At 39.7% G+C, this 20,670-nt stretch overlaps 2 protein-coding genes across 4 annotated transcripts in view; one reads left to right on the top strand and one right to left on the bottom strand.

Moving 5' to 3' along the window:
- LOC111565854 (bone morphogenetic protein receptor type-2) overlaps positions 1–11,281 on the bottom strand; it is a 41,325-nt gene extending 30,044 nt beyond the window's left edge. Inside the window, exon 1 of the mRNA XM_023266135.3 lies at positions 10,361–11,281. Within this exon, the coding sequence (XP_023121903.1) occupies positions 10,361–10,439 (79 nt within the window). The 5' untranslated portion in view covers positions 10,440–11,281. The remainder of the gene's footprint in view (positions 1–10,360) is intronic.
- A 602-nt stretch (positions 11,282–11,883) lies between these two features.
- dock9b (dedicator of cytokinesis 9b) overlaps positions 11,884–20,670 on the top strand; it is a 70,936-nt gene continuing 62,149 nt past the window's right edge. The window contains exon 1 of one of the 3 annotated variants that reach the window (XM_035946392.2): positions 11,884–12,840. In XM_035946392.2, coding sequence (XP_035802285.2) covers positions 12,721–12,840 — 120 coding nt within the window. In that variant the 5' untranslated portion in view covers positions 11,884–12,720. The remainder of the gene's footprint in view (positions 12,841–20,670) is intronic. The other 2 variants (XM_035946390.2, XM_023266132.3) reach the window with 2 other exon arrangements.

Here is a 20,670-nt window from a genome sequence, read left to right as displayed (position 1 = left end):
GAACTGAGGAGCTGCACAGGAGGAGCTCTATTATAAAGAGGAGAAACATAAAGAAACAATACAAGGAGAACAATAGAAGGAAGTACAGAGCCTGTGACAACACCCACAGACAGTTAGACAAACACATTGACCTTGTACGCCAGAGCTGGTCGAAGTGAAATACACTAAGCAGATTATTTCCAGTCCGTCTTGCAACGTTAGTTAGATGCTGACATGAATTCTTAACAGTTTTGCTGAAGTTCAAGGCAAGACCTCTTAGGTGTTGGGGAAAAAAAGAAGAAGAAAAAGGCCAAAATGCTGAGAATTATCTAGAAATGGATTCTGGATTTTCATTTACATCAGGGTTGTCAAACTCATTTCAGTTCAGGGGCCCCATTCAGCCCAATTTGATCTCCAGTGGGCTGGACCAGTAAAATCACAGCATAATGGCCTATAAATAACCACAAATCCAATTTTTTTTCCTTTGCTGTAGTGCAACAAAGTATGTTCTGAAAGTGTTCACATTTAAGGAATTTTCTTTTTACAAAACATGATGAACAACCTGAAATTTCTTCAGAAAAATAAATGCAATTTCAACAACATTAAGCCTCAGTTTAGCATTTTGACATTACGACTTCCAGATCACAGTGTCTCTATAAAGGCACAAAACTTTCAGTCATAGGTATCTGGAACTGAATGATATAGTATTTTACTTTATGATCAAAACAACTTGTCATGGTCGAGAAACTATTTTAAATTTACAGTTTTACAAATTTACAATTTGTGAGTTATGTCTTCTCTGTAATTTTTATGCTTTACAATGTCGTCCTGGGGGCCGGATTGAACCCTCTGGAGGGCCAGTTTTGGCCACGGGCCGCATGTTTGACACCCATGGTGTAGTAGTATGGAGAGTGACGCCAAGCAACCCAAGCTTATTTGCAGTCAGAGCCACAGGAGCAGCGCTGTAGTCACTTTTCATTGGTTTGTCTGCAGCTCTGCTTGGCCATGGTTGGTTCTTTGACTTCAGATCTGTGGGATTTTTTTTTTTTCTTTTTCAGAGAGTTTCTGGTTGGACGCCAATCTCTGTGTTTATCTCTGATTGGTCATGGCAGGCTCTGTACCTGGTTCTGCTCTGTGGAGCTTCCTATGTAATCTTGGCTTCCACTGCAGTATTGGATTGTGGGTCAGAGTATGCAGGCAGGGCCAGTGGAGCGAGGCAGAAAGAGAGAGAGAGGGTAGTCATATCAAAAGGCTTCAGAGTAGTTTTCTGCTCCGAGCCTCTTCATTGGATGATGGCGGGCACTGCTGAGTGTTTACCCGTGGCCCAGTTATTTGCTAATCTCCCACCCTCCCCAGCCGGCCTTCGGTGCACCCTCCCACCTTCTCGGACTACCCCCTTCCCCTCAGCCTCACTGCTAAAAAACAACAGCGATCTAATCTGGCTCTCTCTCCTCTCTCTCTATCCCGGCTGCCAAGGCCCATAGGAGCGATGCAAGACACGGTGGTCTGAGGCTTGATTAGAAGTCAGCCAGTGCACTGATGTGTCGGCTGTTTTCAACAAAAGTTCACATCCAAGATTAGAGGCAGAAACACGGAGAGAGGAAGCAAACAAAGAAAAGAGAAACAGAAAAACAAAACATGTTAAAACAGAGACGGCATTTTTGATCAAAGGCTGAAACGTGCTCGATGTACACGTGTACGCACCGACAATACAAGTTGTCTTCTCTTGCTTGGCTTTTCATGTCATTATGCCGCCATGTACTCTTGCTGATTCGCAGTCAAAATATCAACAGTATTTTAAAAATGCATTTAAGCAACTTGTGTTCCTCTGTGATGTTGTTTACATTTGCAAAGTGCACCCTGGCAATGCAAAAATGTTAAAAATGCAAAGAGCCACTATCTTTCCCCATGTGCAGCGCGTTCATTATCAGAGCAGCTCAAGCCGCTGCACGCCGACAACCCTCACCACCACCGCTATCTGCCCCAATCCTATCTGTCATTGTTTGGGTGCTCGCTTGTTGCTGAGGTAGGATGGATAGGATTCAGGGATATCTGCTGACACCCCCAATTTTCCAAGTCCCCCGGTTGAGTTTAAAGATGTGGGAGGGGAGGGCGAGTGGGCTTTAATCTGTCCCATCTGTTGCCCTGGGACTGCCCACTCCCTCCCTCAAAAACACCACCACTACTCAGTCTGTGTCTGTCTGGGTCTGGTACAGTTATGCTAATCCTGGGGGCTTAGACTACCCTCAAAGCTCGGAGTCCTCCATTATTGACCACCATGCATTTATACCCAAATCCAACGCTCCTCCTCCTCCATCCCTGTATACCTCAACTTTCCCAAATATGTCCTGAAATCACAGATGACAAGGGGACTAAAGTCGTGTTTGCTATCACTCGGTGGGGGGGGATAATCTCAGATTATTTCTGAACAAGCTAAAGTCTGGTTTCAGGCCGTATCTGAATTTATTCTTTGTTGATAGCAAAAATAATTTCTACGCTAAATAAATGAACAGCAAGTGCAGGGTTGGCAGGCTACATAATAGCTTGACAGGCTGGTTTTCTAACACGTCCACCCACTCCACAGGAGGTCTCCGGTTGTCTGCTATGATGGGGATTTCACCTGTTCTGTGAGAGCTAATTGATGCTGTGATGTTCTGGCAAATCAACATGTCGGCTTATTAAAAAGAGTAGAGCTGGAACACTTAGGTGATTACCTTAGGGACTGTTCAAAATGATCCTGGTCTGGACTTATCAATTTATTATTTCAGTCATTTTGCAAGAAACAGTTAAAAACATTCTCAAGTTCCATTTTCTAAACTTTGACGATCTACTGCATCGTCTTTCTTTGACAATAAGCTGAAAAAATGGGGAATACAAGCTGTTCAATCAGTTCATTGCATTAGGGCAGCAATTGATGATTGGTTACTTGATCAATCACTCGTAAATCATCAGAAAAGAGTAAAAAATGTCCACTGTAATTTTTAAGTTCACAATGTGAGGTCATCACCAAGGCTCAGAAATAATCACTTTACTATCATCAAGTATAAACAGAGAAAAAGCAGAAATTCTCATAACTGACAACCACAAACCATCGTTTTGCCATTTTTTGCATAAAAATTTAAACAATGAATGGCTTGTTGAGTTGACATTTTATCTTTTTTCATTCATCTGATCAGCGGATTGTTGCAGCACTAAACAAACAGCCACATCAACAGACTTCTGACAACTGTTTTAGTAACAGAGTGTTTTTTTAGGGCAGCTCCTTAAATCTAAAAATCTGACGCTTTAATAACTGTTTGAGAACATCGATCAACAACAATCTGCATCTGAATTGATAATAATAGTTGAACTTTATCATTAAAAACATGAGGCCAAAGTCTAAGGCAGCATTAGCTTATAGCGGATGCATAAGTTTTGGTATGTATGTTGGATATTCTCTTGATAGGTCTCTTCACTTTTACACTGTAAAATTCTTCAACATTTACATTGTAAATTCTTCAACAATCAGACTAATTATTATTGCTATAATTTACCAATGTTCATATTCTATGCATCTTGGTGATATTTTCTAGTGGATCTGCATCAAGATTCTTTATGTTTTATTGCATTACTATCAGCTGCAGGATTTTTAAATTCCCAGATATCAATCTTAGAATCAGCTTCAAATATCCAGCATCAGTCAGACTATGCTCATCACCTTGAGTGCACACAATTAGGGCTGAACGATTTGGGGAAAATGTGCAATTGCAGTTTTTTCTGGCAGATATTCCAATTACAATTGGATTTGTTGAAAAAAAATATTTAATACCCACTGCGATTACTGCATGACATTCTGTCAGAATTGAGACTGTCACACGAAGGTAACAGCATGAATTTGTAAAACTATTCACATGACTGTTTAAACCCTGGGTCAGACACGCTGCATAATGCATATGGTGAGTTGCAGCCTTAACTGCACTGTTTCAAATTGTGATTTTGATTGGAAATTGATTAACTGTTGCATATAACTAGTCTGAAACCTTCACTTTCCGCCAATAGTTGCTTGCAATACTGGGACCTAAGAACCTTACTCTGTAAGCTGATGGGGACAGGAACAGTCAAAATTAGATATAAAGACATATGGAGGGAAAAAAAGAACAGTTCACCCATATTCTGGGCAACATTTTTTGCACGCTCTAGACTTATTGTCTCTGCTGGTCAAGGAGAACACTTTGTGTTAATCATAGGCTGTCACTCTGAGTTACCATCTCAAGGCTGCACCTTTTGTTTTCTAAAACATCCGCTAATTTCTCCTTTTTGCCAAACCAGAAGGTTGGCTGAACACTGTTCTATTGTATCTCGTACTGCTTTTACGTCGACTCTGAACTCAAACCAAGGTACTAAGAGAGACAGTCATTGATTTTCTTCATCTAATAGAGTACAACACCGGCTGTATTAGAGACCAAATGGCCTCCCGCCTCCCACCTCCTCCCCTTTCCGTTCCAGTATTCATTGGTCTGTTTCTAGCCGCAGTCGGTGTCATCTCCTCTCACAAAATAACAATGTGGAGTTCAAAATATTGCGGAATCCAGGGGAGATTTTTATATCCTCCATGCTCTGCAATTACTTCCTTATCCTATCCGCCATCTAAACTGCATTTCTCCAGTTGTGTGAAACTAAATTGCAGGCGCAGAGTGAGTCCACATTATCATATTACCTCTATTTCTGGTCCCGCACACAGTTTTACACCAGATTTTTTTTAGCATTTTACTGGCTACATTTTTGTCTGGTTTACTATCCTCGTGTTTACCGCCGCAGGGATGTTGCGTCACATCCTGAACAGCATAATGCCCGTTCAGCAGTATGGCTGGAGTGCCAGAGTTAATGCAGCCTGGGCAAAATCTGTGCCATGAGCTGGAATACACATTAACAATGCACATATTTTCACACCAATAATGATTTAATTCCATTACTGTACTGCGTAGTCGTGTCTGGATTTTGCTACAATAATTTATATACTTTATCAGCAACTATTTTGACAATTAAGTCACTTTTCAATCACCAAAGTGTTAAACATTTGCTGGTTTTCGCTTCTGGAATGGCATAATTTGCTGCTTTTCTTCATCACATAATAGTTAAAGCCATTTAATTTTTTTAAAATCTCGGGCTGTGTGCAAGGGCGTTTAGTTTAGTTTTTGTTTTTTTACCACTTTCTGGCATTTTGTCAACTAAACAAATCACTGATCTGCAAATTAATTAATAAGGAAAACACACTTTGCTTAGGTAAAGTGGTTGAATAAGATATCTGATATTTGCAGCATAGAGTGCAGGGGTGTAAAACTCATTTTAGTTCAAGAGCCACATTCAGTCCAATTTAATCTGAAGTGGGCGGACCAGTAAAATCACAGCATAATAACCTATAAATAACCACAATTCGCTGCTGTGCCCTTTGTTTTAGTCCAAAAAAGTACATTCTGAAAATGTTGACATTTAAGGAAGTATCTTTTTACAAACAACCTGAAATTTCTTCGGATAAATAAGTGCAATTTCAACAACATTCAGCCTCAGTTTATCATTTATACATTACAACTTCCAGATCACAGAGTGTCTACAAAGGCACAAAACATTTAGTCATCTGGAAATGAATGATATAGTATTTTACTTTATGAGCAAAACCACAAAAGTCAGACAAAAAACAACAAAAACAAGACAACATATAAAAATTACATGCAAAATGACAAAAACGAGATACAAAACAACAAAAAATGAGACAAATGACACGAAACAAAACAAAAAAAGAGACAAAAATTTTGACAAAAAAATTACAAAGCGACAAAAAATTGGACAAACTAGCAAAATGCGACAACAATTACACAAATGACACAAACGAGACCAAAAATGACAAAAGCGAGAAACAAAATGATAAAAAAGTAGAAAAATGATACACAAAATAACAAATAAAGCAAAATACAAAATGACAAAGACAAAAAACACAAGCGAGACAAAAAGGAAACACAAATAGACAAAGTCAGACAAGAAAAGAACCCGAAAAAAACAAGACAAAATATTACCAAAATGAGACACAAAATGACACAACAACAATAAGCAATCTCGTATTTTACTTTATAAACAACTTGTCATGGTCTAGAAATGATTTCAGATTTATAATTTGACAAATTTACAATCTGCAGTTAATGTCTTCTCTGGAATTTTTACACTTTACCAGGTCTTCCGCATGTTTGACACCCGTCTTAACTACTACCATTAGATCGAGGCTTTCTCTTGAGTCCAACTTATTGTATATTCATGCCCAAATGTATGTCGGAACCCACATTCAGGCACCGGTTTTTACCCTTGTTCCAGGTAAGCAAGAGGTTTCGGGGTCCAAAGAGGATTAGAGCAGGGCTGTATTGTAGTGTAGCATAAAAAGACCAACTCGTTAGCTACGCCTGTCCAAACCCTGAAACGGTGTCTCGAGGGCCCCATACTGTGGCGTTGACAAGACCCACTGTTCCCCCAAGCGGGCTGTTTCTCTCCAGCCTCCCAGGGCCGTGAGGGGACTCTTGGGGCTGTCTGCTCTGCTGTCACGTCGGCAGCTCAACAGAAAGTGAAGTCGGGGGCTTGAGATTAAATGTCGAACGACAACAAGAGCCAGGTACAGACTGATGGTCGACTCTAGATGGCAGGTTTAGTCACAGTTATAGTCAATAAAATCTGAGGAATTCGCCTGCGTGACTCACAAATAGTGGCAGAGACATTTTATAAATGGTGCAGAAGCAATCAGAATTTTATCCTTGCACTATAGCAGGGGTGTCAAACACGCGGCCCGCGGGCCAAAACCGGCCCTCCAGAGGGTCCAATCCGGCCCGACTTTCTTTATAAAGTGTAAAAATTACAGAGAAGACATCAACTGCGGATTGTAAATTTGTAAAACTACAAAATTAAAATAATTTCCACAGCATGATAAGTTGTTTCTAATAATAAAGTAAAATATTAGATTGTTGATTGTTCTTTTGTTGTTTTGTGTCTCATTTTTGTAATATTTTGTCTTATTTTCATTGTTTTTTTGTCTGATTTTTGTCGTTTGTCTGTTTTTGTCGTTTTGTGTTTCCTTTTTGTCTCACTTGTGTTTTTTGTCTTAATTTTGTCATTTTGTTTTTTTGCTTTATTTGTTGTTTTGTGTATTGTTTGTTTTGTTTTGTGTTTTTTTTGGTCATTTTTTGTCTCATTTGTGTCACTTTCTAATTTTTTCACTTTTTTGTTTTGTTTCGCATGGTTTGTCTCATTTTTGTCATTTTGCATCTCATTTTTGTAATATTTTGTCTTGTTTTTGTATTTTTTGTCTGACATTTGTCTCATTTGTTGTTTGTCCATTTTTTTGGTTGCTTTAACTTTTTTGTCAAATTTTTTTTTTGTTTTGTTTTGCATCGTTTGTCTAACTTTTTGTTACTTTGTTTCTCACTTTTGTAGTTTTGTCTTGTTTTTTTCTTTTTTTTGTCATTTTGATAAAAAAACTAAAATACTATATCCTTCGGTTCCAGATACTTGTGACTAAATGTTGTGTTCCTTTGTAGATAAACTGTTATCTGGAAGTTGTAATGTGTAAATGATAAACTGAAGTACAATGTTGTTGAAATTGAACTTATTTTTCTTCACAAATTTCAGGTTTTTCATGATGTTTTGTAAAAAGTTAATTCCTTAAATGAGAACATTTTCAGAATGGACTTTTTTGTACTAAAACAAAGGAAAAATGTGGAGTTATGGTTATTTATAGGTTATTATGCTGTGATTTTACTGGCCACTGGAGATCAAATTGGGCTGAATGTGGAACCTGAACTAAGATGAGTTTGACACCGCTGAGTTAAGAACACCTGTGGTCCCGCCGCAGGTAGTGTCCGCAGGCATTTACTACGTTTGAAACAGTTTCTACTCCAGATTTTGGAGCAGCAGGCGCACACCCACATACTGATTAGTCACAGGGGACGGGCTGCAGAAGGACAGCCCAAACTCAGCTGCAAACACATATAGCAGGTGGAAGAAAACCAGCAATAATGACAAAAAGAAGATGAACAGGTGACTTAGGAAGACAGGATGATGGGAGGCGATATCTGGGAGGACTCTCAAGTTAACTACTACACCCTCTGCTTCCTCCTGTCATCATTATTTAAAGTCCAACGCTAAGCGCAGAGCGCTGGGGTACCCGATTTACATTCATGAAACAGCAGCACAGGGAGCAAGCGGTCCGTCTCCTGCCTCTTTACAGCCATTATGCCGACAAAAGTCGACTGCTGCCCTAATTCATTTTCCACAGCGCAACGATTTGGATTTATCGACTGTTTACATGCCACGCGCGCCTATAAGTATCAATTAATTTTCCTACTACTGATTATTAAGTGAATACGTCAACCCCTCACGTTGTTAAACTGCTCAAGAGGTGAGCTTAGAAAAGCAACGATAATTTAAGATGATGTGGAGTTTCCTGATTATTACATCCCATCAATAATCCCACAAAACAAATGAACAACTCATCAGTCAGCGTCCGTTTCTGAGTTAAAAGCAGCTAACTTTCCTTCGTCAACTTGAATAATGAGTGTTTCTCGTCGTCGTACTAAATGAGAATTAAAACTAAACACTCAGGCTGCCGCTTGTCTGGTAAATGCAAATGTGAAAATGCAAATTGGAATATAGTCCCTAGGCCGAGGGTGTCAAACATTGACAAGACATTAACTTCAAATTTGTAAAACAATAAATTTAAAATAATTTCTAGACCATGACAAGTTGTTTTGACCATCAAGTAAAATACTAGATTTTTTTTTGTCTTATGTCTCATTTTTGTCATATTTTGTCTTGTTTTTTGTCCTTTTTTTTGTCTGACTTTTATCGTTTTGTTTCTCGTTTTTGTCGTTTTGTGTTTCCTTTTTGTCTCGCTTGTGTTTTTGTCTTATTTTTGTCATTTTGTTTCACGCTTTTTCAGTTTTTGTCTCGTATGTGTTGTTTGTCCATTTTTTAACGCTTTTGTAACTTTTTGGTAAAATTTTTTGTTCTGTTTCATGTCGTTTGCTTCATTTTTTGTCGTTTTGTGTCTCATATTTGTAATATTTTGTCTTGTTTTTGTTGCTTTTTGTCAGACTTTTGTCATTTGTCTCACGTTTTTTTTCTCTTATTTTTGTCATGTTTTGCCTTGATCACTGTTTTGTGTATCATTTTTCGGTTGTTTTGTTTCTCGCTTTTGTCATTTTTTGTCACTTTTTTGTCTCATTTTTTGTCTTTTTTTGTTTTTTGTGTAGTTTGTCTCATTTTTGGTGATTTTGTTTCTCGCTTTTGTCGTTTTGTCTTATTTTTGTAATTTTGTCTTGTTTTTTTTTTTTTTCAAATCTTTTTTTAAAGTAAAATACTACATCATTCAATTCCAGATACCTGTGACTAAATGTTCCTTTGTAGACACTCTGTGATCTGGAAGTTGTAATGTGTAAATGATAAACAGGCTGAATGTTGTTGAAATTGAACTTATTTTTCTGAAGAAATTTCAGTTTGTTCATAATGTTTCGTAAAAAGACAATTCCTTAAATGTGAACATTTTCAAAACGTACTTTTTTGTTTGACACCCCTGCTCTAGACGGTAACAGCTTGGAGTAACGAACCCGCACACACACTGACTGCACGCGCGCACGCACACACACATTTCCCTCCGCAAAAGCAGTTATTATTCCGGAGCTCCTGATAACACCCTGTCTGTGAATGGACGGAGGAGCCCGGGTAATAACACACACTCACAGAAATGATAATAAACCATTATGAAGCTGTTTACACACACATTCACACCCACACACTCGGCTGGAGCCCACCTATGTTCGGAGCACCAATGCTGGACTTCTATCACCTAAATTATCCGTCTTGTAAAGTAGCTTCCCACACATTCCACCTGCCCTCTCCCCTCCCATGCTCTGCTCCTCCATCCCTGTGCAGCCCGGCTCCTATCTTATCACGCTCAAGGTCTCGCTGGCTTCGGCCCAGAGTCTTGAACAGGGGGCACCAACTTGGCAGACAAGGACTGCGGTATGTTTGGCAGTGTTTTTCCAGGCCTTTGTACACAGAATGATTAAAAGGGAGCCAAGGGGTGCATTCACTCCTCTCTGCTCAGGGGGAGATATCTGTGATGGTTCTCAACTACAAATGACATGATCAGTGCAGAATTAAGACAGACAGGGTGGAGTAAACACACACAAACACACATGATTTAGGGGAATTATTACGCTGTCCCAGACTGTGGAATTATCTGGGTTGTGAACATTATTCAGCGACTGCAGCAACACAGCAGGAACCAACAGGAAGGCATCAAATATAAATGAGAAGCACATTTTCTCCCTCTCCAAAGAAATCAATTCACTAATGAGCTACTCACCAGCCACTGAAGTCAGGAGAATCGCCAGGCAAACCCCAAATTTAGCGAGTGATTTCATCGTGATTCGGCCCACAGCCATGACAGTGTACAATGACTTTGGTGTGGAAGTTGGAGCGCCTCCAAGTGTGTATTATTATTTATTTTTTTCTTCTTCTTCGCTCCGGTCCTCTTCACTTTGTCCTCACGTCAGCTCCAGAACTGGGACCGCTCCGGCAGGCGCGGAACAACACATCGAGAAAAGATGCGAAAATAAGGTGCCGTTGTGTTGGGGTGGTGCGGGGGGTCCACTCGGTGTTATCTGATAACTAATTAACCGCCAATTAAAGTTCACTTCAGTCCCGCTTTCGACTCCAGCAGACACCGGACGGATGAGCCAAACGGCTAACTTGTTTGGCGGATCTGCCACCCGCAACCAGCCAGCGAACAACGTCCATATCTGCTAGCTAACATGCTAGCTGCCTAGGGCGACTGTCTGGCACTACAAAACTTAGGCAAAGAGGGTAAATATCTCCAAAAATAACCTACGCATTCGTCTAAATACGAACCATTCTCGCTTGTACACTTTGTAAAACCATCCACCCTTCCGTTACTACGGCCGGGAATCTGACACATAAACGTTTAGCCAATTAGCTCGGAAAGGTTCTTGAAGCTAACCGACGCTAGCCTCACAGCTAGCCAGTTAGTTCTCCGCGTCCCTTCTCATTTCACGATCTCCGTTACAGAGGAGAAGAGGGGAAAAGATGATAATTTAGAAGTCGTCGGCGCCTATAGCGAGCGTTTCTAGTGTGCGGCAGACGGAGATCATTCCTTCGGTGCTGACAGACGGCGCAGGGAGGAGATGGATATCTGTCGGTCTGATCGGGGCGGCTGGGAACGCCTCGTTTGCAGGCTCGTCTGGACCGCTCGTCTCCGGTATCAGGTTGCTGTAGGTTGGGTTGTTGGGGGTGGAGGACGGTCCTACTCGGCCAGGAGGGGGGACGCAGCGCCGCTGTGCCGCAGACTGTGGATACGACAGCCTGGGAAAAAACGCTGCATGCAGCTCCGTGCAAGAATGTGTTGTTTACTGCTCAGATTAGCGTTAGCATGCAGCAGGAGAAAGATAAAATACTGCTTTAATTCAGTAATAACGCAATAGTAATGCATTATTGGTGTATAAACCAAAGCATTAAATAAAAAAAACATGCTACTAGTTGTTTGCTACCCAAACTATACGTATATGGTATTTTTTCCTTGAGTATTTAAGTCAGGGGTGTTGTTTCACGTCATTTTTGTAATTTTGTTTCTCACTTTTGTCACTTTGTCTTGTTTTTGTCATATTTTGTCTTATTTTTCTCGTTTTTGTAGTTTTGATCATAAAGTAAAATACTACATCATTCAATTCCAGATAGCTGTGACAAAATGTTGTGTTCCTTTGTAGACACTCTGTGATCTGTAAGTGTAAAGTGTAAATGATAAACTGAGACATAATGTTGCTGAAATGAAATTTATTTATCTTAAGAAATTTCAAGTTGTTCATATTCTTTTATAAAAAAAAAAGAACAGTTCCTTAAATGTGAACATTTTCAGAATGTACATTTTTCCACTATCACAAAGGAAATATTCGAAGTTGTTTTTATTTATAGGTTATTATGCTGTCATTTTTCTGGTCTGGCCCACTAGAGATTAAATGTGGCCCCTGAAATAAGATGAGTTTGACACCCCTGGTTTAAGGCATTAATAGTTACTCAGTTATTAATGCTGCTTTACTGCCCCTGTGTGGTCAGACAGCTTTTAGTTTAAGTGGTCAGTTATCGTGATTATTCCAGTAGGTGGCGATGTTGGCATGCGTGTGACGGAGCAGGCAGCTTTTTGCAGTTATATAACGTCAAAAATAGCATATTGTGCCTCTAAAATAGTTCATGTTTCTTGTTTTATGTGTGCGCAACAACTGCAGCATTAACTGCTATCCAAATCAGCGATACCTGTAAAATTCCTGTTATTGTTATTATTAATATGTAGTGAAGTTTTCTGCATATAATCTGCTCATACAGTGGATGGATCTGTTGGTGTCCAAAAGCACTTTATTTACACTGAGGAAGGGGGCGTGCCAGTTTGCGCAAGGGGCATCCGCAGATGGGACAGAGCTCAACGGGCTGTCCATGTTCCTCACCGTGTGCTGCTGATTATTGTCGGGTATTCTGTGCCTACTATAAAGACAGAGCTACAGAGTGTGAAGTGCAGCAGATGCGTCATGGCAGGATAAAACAGCAGAAGCGTGCCTTTACGCACGGCGAGCCATCGTCCGCTGCACCAGCTCGGGACGGTCCTCGCTGACTGCTCTCTTCAGAACCCGGCTGTCTGATGAAAGCTGGACTGACACGATGGCTTCTGCTTCTGCTCCACCTGAGGCGAGGAAGTTTACTCGGGGGCTCAACAAACCGGGCACCGCCGCAGAGCTGAGGCAAAGCGTCTCGGAGGCTGTCAGGACGTCGGTGTTGGTGGTGAGTGGGCAAAACTCCGCTGTATGCTTTCCACGCACACAACAAGGCTGATAATTAAACACTGCATGATAGAGCAGAACGTTTTTGAGGCTTTAATTCTTTCCAAGGGGAGGTCAGAAGCTAGATTCAGCCACACAACAGGAGTTATTTGTCTCCTGAATCATTAAAGCAAATGTTACTACTTTAGAAAAAAAAACATTTTATGTATTTGCAAATTGCTGCAGTCATACTGTCACTTGTTGGTGCGCATTTCCCATGTCCAACTCTTGTTTCAACTTTCTCAAAGAGGTTGCCAGGTAACTGAAATATACACCGCCAGCTCTACTAAAGAGATGAAAACCCACACACACACTTCTTTAGTACGTTCTGTTATCTGACCCCCTCAGGTGCACCTTGCAACCAGATAGGTTTGACAGAAACAGTCAAGTAATGATCAAGTTAAAAAGGAACAAAGACACATCCTGCTTGTAGTTTTTACTGTATGTCAGATCTGCTTCATGTAGACTGTCTGGTACATGAACTGAGTAGGAAAAAAGTGCTGTACAGTCTTTATTCACACCTATGATCAATGTGACTCTTTTTTCTCTGCATGTAATAGCTTTTGCTGTCAAGCTGACCTGATGATCTTCAAAGAATGTCATCAAAAAGAACAGATATTTTAGTGTCAGCTTGTGTCCACCATGTTTAATTTCAGCAGTTTCCAAGAAACCTTCAAATGTCTTCTTCGGTTCTTTGAAATCTTCTGGTTGAAAGATTAATCTTTATCATCTTTAAGAACCAACGTCCTTGAGAACCACAAAAAGAGAAGTGCAGTTGCTTTTTACTGGAGCTCTTTGCACTTCTCTGTCAACTTTTCAAATACAGGTGAAATCGGAGCAGTAAAAGCCAGAATATCTTTTTTGTTCTTAATTCTTATCACTATTCAATTCCTTTTTATTTACACTACCGTTCAAAAGTTTGGCATCACTTATAAATGTCCTTATTTTTGAAAGAAAAGCAGCTTTTTTTTCAATGAAGATAACATCAAATGAATGATAAATCCAGCGTAGACATTGTTAATGTGGTAAATGACTATTGTAGCTGGAAATGTTTCATGGAATATCTCCATAGGGGTACAGAGGAACATTTCCAGCAACCATCACTCCTGTGTTCTAATGCTACATTGTGTTAGCTAATGCTGTTGAAAGGCTCATTGATGATTAGAAAACCCTTGTGCAGTTATGTTAGCACATGGATAAAAGTGTGAAAACATGAAATCACCTGGGTGACCCCAAACTCTTGAACAGTAGTATGTAGTGCCAGTTACAGTTCAGATTGTCTCAAGACGCTTGACAGAACCCATATGTCTGAATCACTAAAGGAGTCAAGCTTGAAAACAACATATTTCCCATCATTTAACCAATGGTATATTTGGTTTAGACCCTCCTGTCCTGATTAATTCCCAACTTATCACACTCGTCCATGTGTAGCTTGTAAAGCAGCCTGTCTGGTATATATTTGCTATGATAGTGCCTCTAGAGCCATAGAAGACATCATACTCCTCATTCTGATTAGGTCTCCCTTTTACGAGGTTGTGTACTTGCATGGAGTCCTTTAACCCCACTTTAGGCTGAATTAGCAGAAATTTCTCAGTACTTTAAGCTATCAGAGACTACTTTGTACCTTCATCATAGATCACAATCTATGAATCTGGACCCCATTATGTGCCAGTGAGTAAAACGCCTCCTCTACCTCTATATTTGACTCTATGCTTTTAGTGCAGCTGTTTTGCACCTCCATTTTTACATGCAGCCGATGTGCTGGTATGGCCAAAACAAATACATTTATAGTATACTGAACATCAGAGCATTCATCGGTGCTGAGCTACAGCGTAATGTAAACCCATCAGACTGGTTTTGTACATTTAAAATAAAAAAAAAAAAAAACAGGAATGAGAATGTTTTGTAGAGGACGCACAGATAATAATTATAATGCAAGAAAAGAATCAGTTAGTTCGTCCTAATCTTCATCTCCACACTCAGCAATTATGTCACAGTAACCTATTAATTCCATGTTAGCCCACAGTGTGTGGAGTGGTATAATGGATGCCAGATCACATCCCTGGGTTGTATTTAATAATGGATGAGATGATGGTAGGTGTCCCGACTATTTTTAAACTTGCCCTCTTTCTCCTTTGTAGCTTGGTATTGTGCTGAGTACCCAGGGGAGCATCAGTTATGAGGATCTGCATATACAGTGTAGCATCTAGATTCCAGAGAGAGGGCAGTCTAAGTTGGACATCATAGTTACTGGAGGCGTGGCTGACTGTCTCAGCTATACCTTAGTAAGTGAAGGCCAAGCAGTAGAGCAGTAAAGACCGCTCGCGGTTTGAACTGTGAAACTCCACTTAAGAGTCAACTCCACTCCGGAGGATTTGCCCTGATTAGAGCATATAAAAACCTGGTGGAGATAATCTGCAGATTTGCAGATGCTTTTGCATTGCTGACCTATATCTGTGTCATGATACAGGAGCTGCGATGGAGCTGTGCATTCAGTCTTCTGCTGGGTTTTGTGGTCCAGAGTAGCTGCTGCTGTTAGCTGAGACTAGGGCTTTTCTGGCCATGTGGTTTCCATGCTGTCTTTATTTAGGCTACCTCATGCCTCATGGTGTTACTACCACCCTTGAGCTAGAAGAAACCTCTACAACTGATCCTGAATGTGTGTGTTTTACTCTCATTTGCCTGAATGTGATTGCCCAACTAGTTTCTTCTGTAAGCATGATCAAAAACAGCAAATTTCAACACCACCACATTAAGCAATTCCTTCTTTATGACGATTTTGATAAGTTGCCAGTTTGTGCCAAATTCAGAAAAACAGGGCTGTCATCTCTCTTCATGGCCTACAGGCTCAGAAATGAGTCTGTTCTTGTTTGAGTGGCACCTCATTTTTATTGGATAGTTGCTGCATGTTTTTGTTCATCTACATGGCCCGCAGTGTTGATTTTAGCCAGTATGTAAGGGTGGTTTCAGCTCATTGCAACATCTTTAGTGTTTTAGGGTTTCTTTTTGTTGTTTATTGTTGGAATTGTTTAATGTAGCAGACAATGGTATTAAAATTCAAGTTTCTCTTTCTCTCTCTCTATCTCTCTCTGGCAGTTTAATATATTTTCCCTAATTACTGCGTTGTTACTGTACAAAAAGTCTCTAAAAATGTGGAAAAGTTGTTGTCCTTAATGCATACAGCAAACAGATTCCAAGCAGGTTTTTAGTACAAAACAAACTGTACTCAGAGCAGACAATATGCATAATAAATATGTTCAGTGCTGGAGTGTGCTGCTGTTGACAGACACTGTCCCCCCACAATGCAATGCAAAGAGAAAAACAGAAGAGCTGCTCACAGCGGATAAACATTACCATAAGTTGTGGGTGGTGGTGAGACAGCTTCAGAGAGACTTCGGAAAATCTAAAAAAATGAGCGTTGCTTTCCAGGTTTAATGTTTACCATGTTCATCTTGTTAGTTTAGCTTGTGAGCATTAACAACTGCCAATTCTTCAAGAAAGGCAGATTAAGTATTTACAGGCACAATCAGTTGGATAAACTGATGATAGGACTGGATGACAAGGTGAAGATTTGTTACAGTTAAAGGGAGTCCTCGACTTACGTCAGAGTTCCGTTCCTACGTCCTTCATCTTCTGTCTGAACGCCATGAAGGCTGGACATTACCTTAAATTTCTCTTAAGTCTAGATTACTGTAACTCATTACATCTGGATACTGTTCAGGCCTTAATGTCTTGTCTGTAGCTGGTATAGAATGCTCCTGCAAGACTCCTAAGTGGTATATAAAAAAAAGAGAGTATAACACCTATATATCTATAAGGTCTTTGCTGTTAAATACAACATTTTTTACGCCCCTTCTCCACCTGAATTCCTCTTAGGTCCTCTGAAAAGCTGACATCCGCTGCTCTACGATGGAGGCTAGTGATTACAGCCGATCTTACCTTTGTAGTAGCAGCACCAAAACTTAGGGTTTGCCTTCCTCTTTCAGCCAAATGTTCCTTCTCTATTTACCTTCGAGAAAAAACTCAAAACATATAGGTTTTAGTGGCTTTTGGTTGCTCTTTGTTTTCTTATTATGAAGGGATTTTATATTTATTTTATTTTAGATATTGATCTTACAAGTTGTTATCATGTTTGCCTTGTTTTTTTAGTGTTTTATATTTATTTATTTTCCAATTTTTAGTTCGCTTTATTCACATTGCCTTATAACTGCACAAGACTTTTTCCTATAAATTAGATTTTTTTTTACATGTGTATGCTCAGCTTTGCCTCTCATGAGTAGAAATAATCTTTACTAATTCCATTCCATTCCATTATCTATACACTTCTTAATCCTGACTAGGGTCATGGGGGAGCTGGAGTCTATCCCAGCTGACTCAGGTGAAGGCAGGGGACACCCTAGACAGGTCACCAGTCTGTCACAGGGCTACATACAGAGACAAACAATCACTCTCACATTCACACCTATGGGCAATTTAGAGTAATCAATTAACCTCAGCATATTTTTGGACTGTGGGAGGAAGCCGGAGTACCCGGAGAAAACCCACGCATGTACAGGGAGAACATGCAAACTCCATGCAGAAAGATCCCGGGAAAGCCGGGACGCGAACCAGGGACCTTCTTGCTGCAAGGCGAAAGTGCTAACCACTACGCCACTGTGCAGCCCATCTTTACTAATATTATGCAATTATATATGGTTTATGGAAGACAGCATTAGTGACTTCATTGTGTTTGCGTATCATTGTGTAATCCTTTTGAAAAGATGAAATTGATAAAGGATAGCAGAGGCTGACTTTTAGTCCCTTATACTAGAGATAAAAAGGTCAGTCTTAACTGTGTAACCTACATTTCCCATAACGCACTCAACTGCATATTTGTTCAGACTCCATGTTTCAAGTTTATAATGCTTTTTTAAAAAAAAAGCTATAATAAACCTAGTGACATCACCCCATTGCAATGACATCATCAGGATTATTTTCTAGGATTTGACAGAGCCTCCAAAGCCACATATAAATACGTCATAAAACTGTTTTCACAGCCTTTTAGAACTTCCCAGATTGAGTGAAATGGCTTTTATGTGTAAAAATGGTAAAAATGACCCCATATGCCATTTATTAGAAATGGCTGCACGTCTTTTAAAATAACCATGATTAACAAAACAGTTGACATTTCAATCAGCAGTGCAGCCGGTTCTGTCTGCCAAAATTGGGCAGTGACCATAAAAATTTCCTCTGACGCAGTTGACACAATTGCACATCCAGTTCTGTGTAAATGTGTAAAAATAGACATTTAGCACGGAAAAAAACACTCACAGTCTCTTCAGCTGCCATGGAATCATTCCTGTGAAAGTTAAGCAGAAATAGGTAGAATTAGAGCACATCAAACAAGCGACCTAGTTAGGACACGATCTAAACAAAGGCAGCAGCATTTCACTTTACTGCTCAGCCATGAGGAGTATTGAATATTGCTAAAACTGTGCCTGGACAAAGTTTTTCCCTTTTGAAATACCTGCAGGGCTTTCATGAGATATCCAATACACAAATCACGAGCGTAACCCAGATTCTGCTCTAACATTCTTTATTGTTAGCCTGAGTTTAGGTCCCCGATGAAACTATTGGCACATTTTTCCTGAGATGAAGAGAGGAATCACAGTTGGGTTTGCACTAAAAGCACAATTGGAGGACTGTCTGAGCCCCTTTACATGATCCGGCAGCACGTACGTGATCCCTCTGCTCAGTGAGACATGGCATCATGCAGTTTCAAATTCTACATCATGTTCATTTAACAAAAGCCAAATCATTATAATCAGAGCTTGTGGCCTGGTCTGGAATATCTGTGATATTATTCTATTAATCTGTCTTTCAGCACATCTTCCTATAGCCTACTTTTCATTCCAAGTGGTTGAATTTTGTCACATCCCACTTAAAAATGGAGGCATTTTACCATATGAGCAAACCTTCACAGGCTTTTATGTTGTGTACAATGTGATATACTTGTAGTCGTGCCCCTTATATGTGCAGAAATATAAGATCTTGTGAGTGGTAACATTTTCTACTGCGTTCTACTTTTATTCCACTTGTAAAATATTATACTAGATATTGTAATGTTACATTGAGAGTTACTCTCCAGTCATTAATTACACTATAAACTCATAAGTTTCAGATTTTTGTTGTTTTTTTTTTTACATGAAAAGAATCCCTTCTTAGCTTAGATGTAACCCTACACTGTTGCTTCCTTTGAAATATGCCGTTTTTTAAATTTAAAACCCCAGCCTCTTTTTACACTTGCCTCTCCCAACTCGCTGCAGCTCGAGCACACCGACTTAACTCGGACAACCGTACATGTTAGAAAGTGGTTCAGAAGAAGATGAAAGATACAGAAAGTGCCACCTCACAAGTTGAAAGGATTGATTCTGTACATTTGTTACATATGAAGCCCCAGAAGTCTGAATCGATGGATGGATGGATGGATAGATAGATAGATCGATAGACAGACAGACAGACAGACTATAGATAGATAGACATATAGACTATAGATAGATAGATAGATTCATTCATTCATTCATTCAGTTCTCTTCTCTTTAAAGATTGAGCTATATATAGATATCTTATAAGGTATTCCTCTGCAAACACACTTAGTCATAAATATGCATATGTATTTGCAGGCAGATTTTTTTTATTATTACTATTTCACCCCCCCCTTTTTAAAAAATATTAATAAAAAAATAATAGTTACAAAACCTTTTTCCAAAATATACCCAAATATGTTATTTTTTTCCTTGGCCCTGACATTAAACCACTGCTGCCATGCTGCCTTTTGAATCATCGCTGTGCTTTCCAAGCTCTCTGGGTCACATTACAGTATGCTTTGGACTAAGCTTTCATGATTATGTGTCTCCAGGTTTTTTTTTTTGTTTTTTTTTTTGCACAGGCTTGCAGTTTGCCTGATACCATTTCTGTTTGCTTTAATTCCTGTGGATGTAGAGGGAAGTTTTACGAGAACCTATTAGTTAAGATTGGGTAAGAATTATCATTGGCCTTTTTTTCCCCCAGTGAGTCATTATGCTTCAATGTTGTTGCAGTTTTAGGAGCGGCCTGTGGGAGGCAGCAGTGATGCGTCTTCTCTCAGTAGTCCTCAGAGGTACAAAGCATAGACTGTATCTTGTTGGAATTTAAAAACATAAGGACAAGGAATTAAAGTTTAAAAATAGATTAATTTAGCCGTTCACCATTTAAATCTTTAGACAAATCTGCTTTGGTTTATTCTGCCTTCTTTGGTGATGAGAAAAATGCTGACATGCAGTGGCATGAGTGAATGCCATTCACTAAAAAGTGGGATTTCTCTGAAAACAGTGGCTCGTTGCCAGGAGACCAACCTGTAGCTCTCTTTTATATGTAATTACTGTCTGTTCTTTCAGAATAAAAGCTAGGGTCGTGCCAATGGTTCACCCCATTTAACAAGAGGAGTAAAAATCTGTATTTTAACCCAGCCTGCCTGTGCAAAAAACATCATGTGTTTGTACTACACTGTTTTCTCAATCTGAAGAGCATCTGAGAAGGACATCATGTTTGCTCTGCTGAGTGAAGGAGAGTTTTCTTATGTTATTATCAAACAGCGCTTGGGAACAGATGATGAGCAGCTTTTATAGATCGTGGTAAAATATTTTTGTGGTCAAATGCAACATCTCCCAGGTTTGCAGAGGCCAGTGTGAAAAGGTTATTGGGTGCATTACTGGGTGCAGTTTGATTTAATTAGAGTAATGCACTCGCTTAGGAACAGACCTAATACATTATA

The sequence above is a fragment of the Amphiprion ocellaris genome, chromosome 24 (assembly GCF_022539595.1).
Source record: "Amphiprion ocellaris isolate individual 3 ecotype Okinawa chromosome 24, ASM2253959v1, whole genome shotgun sequence".
NCBI classification, from domain to species: domain Eukaryota; kingdom Metazoa; phylum Chordata; class Actinopteri; family Pomacentridae; genus Amphiprion; species Amphiprion ocellaris.
This window is presented reverse-complemented; position numbering and strand designations above follow the sequence as displayed.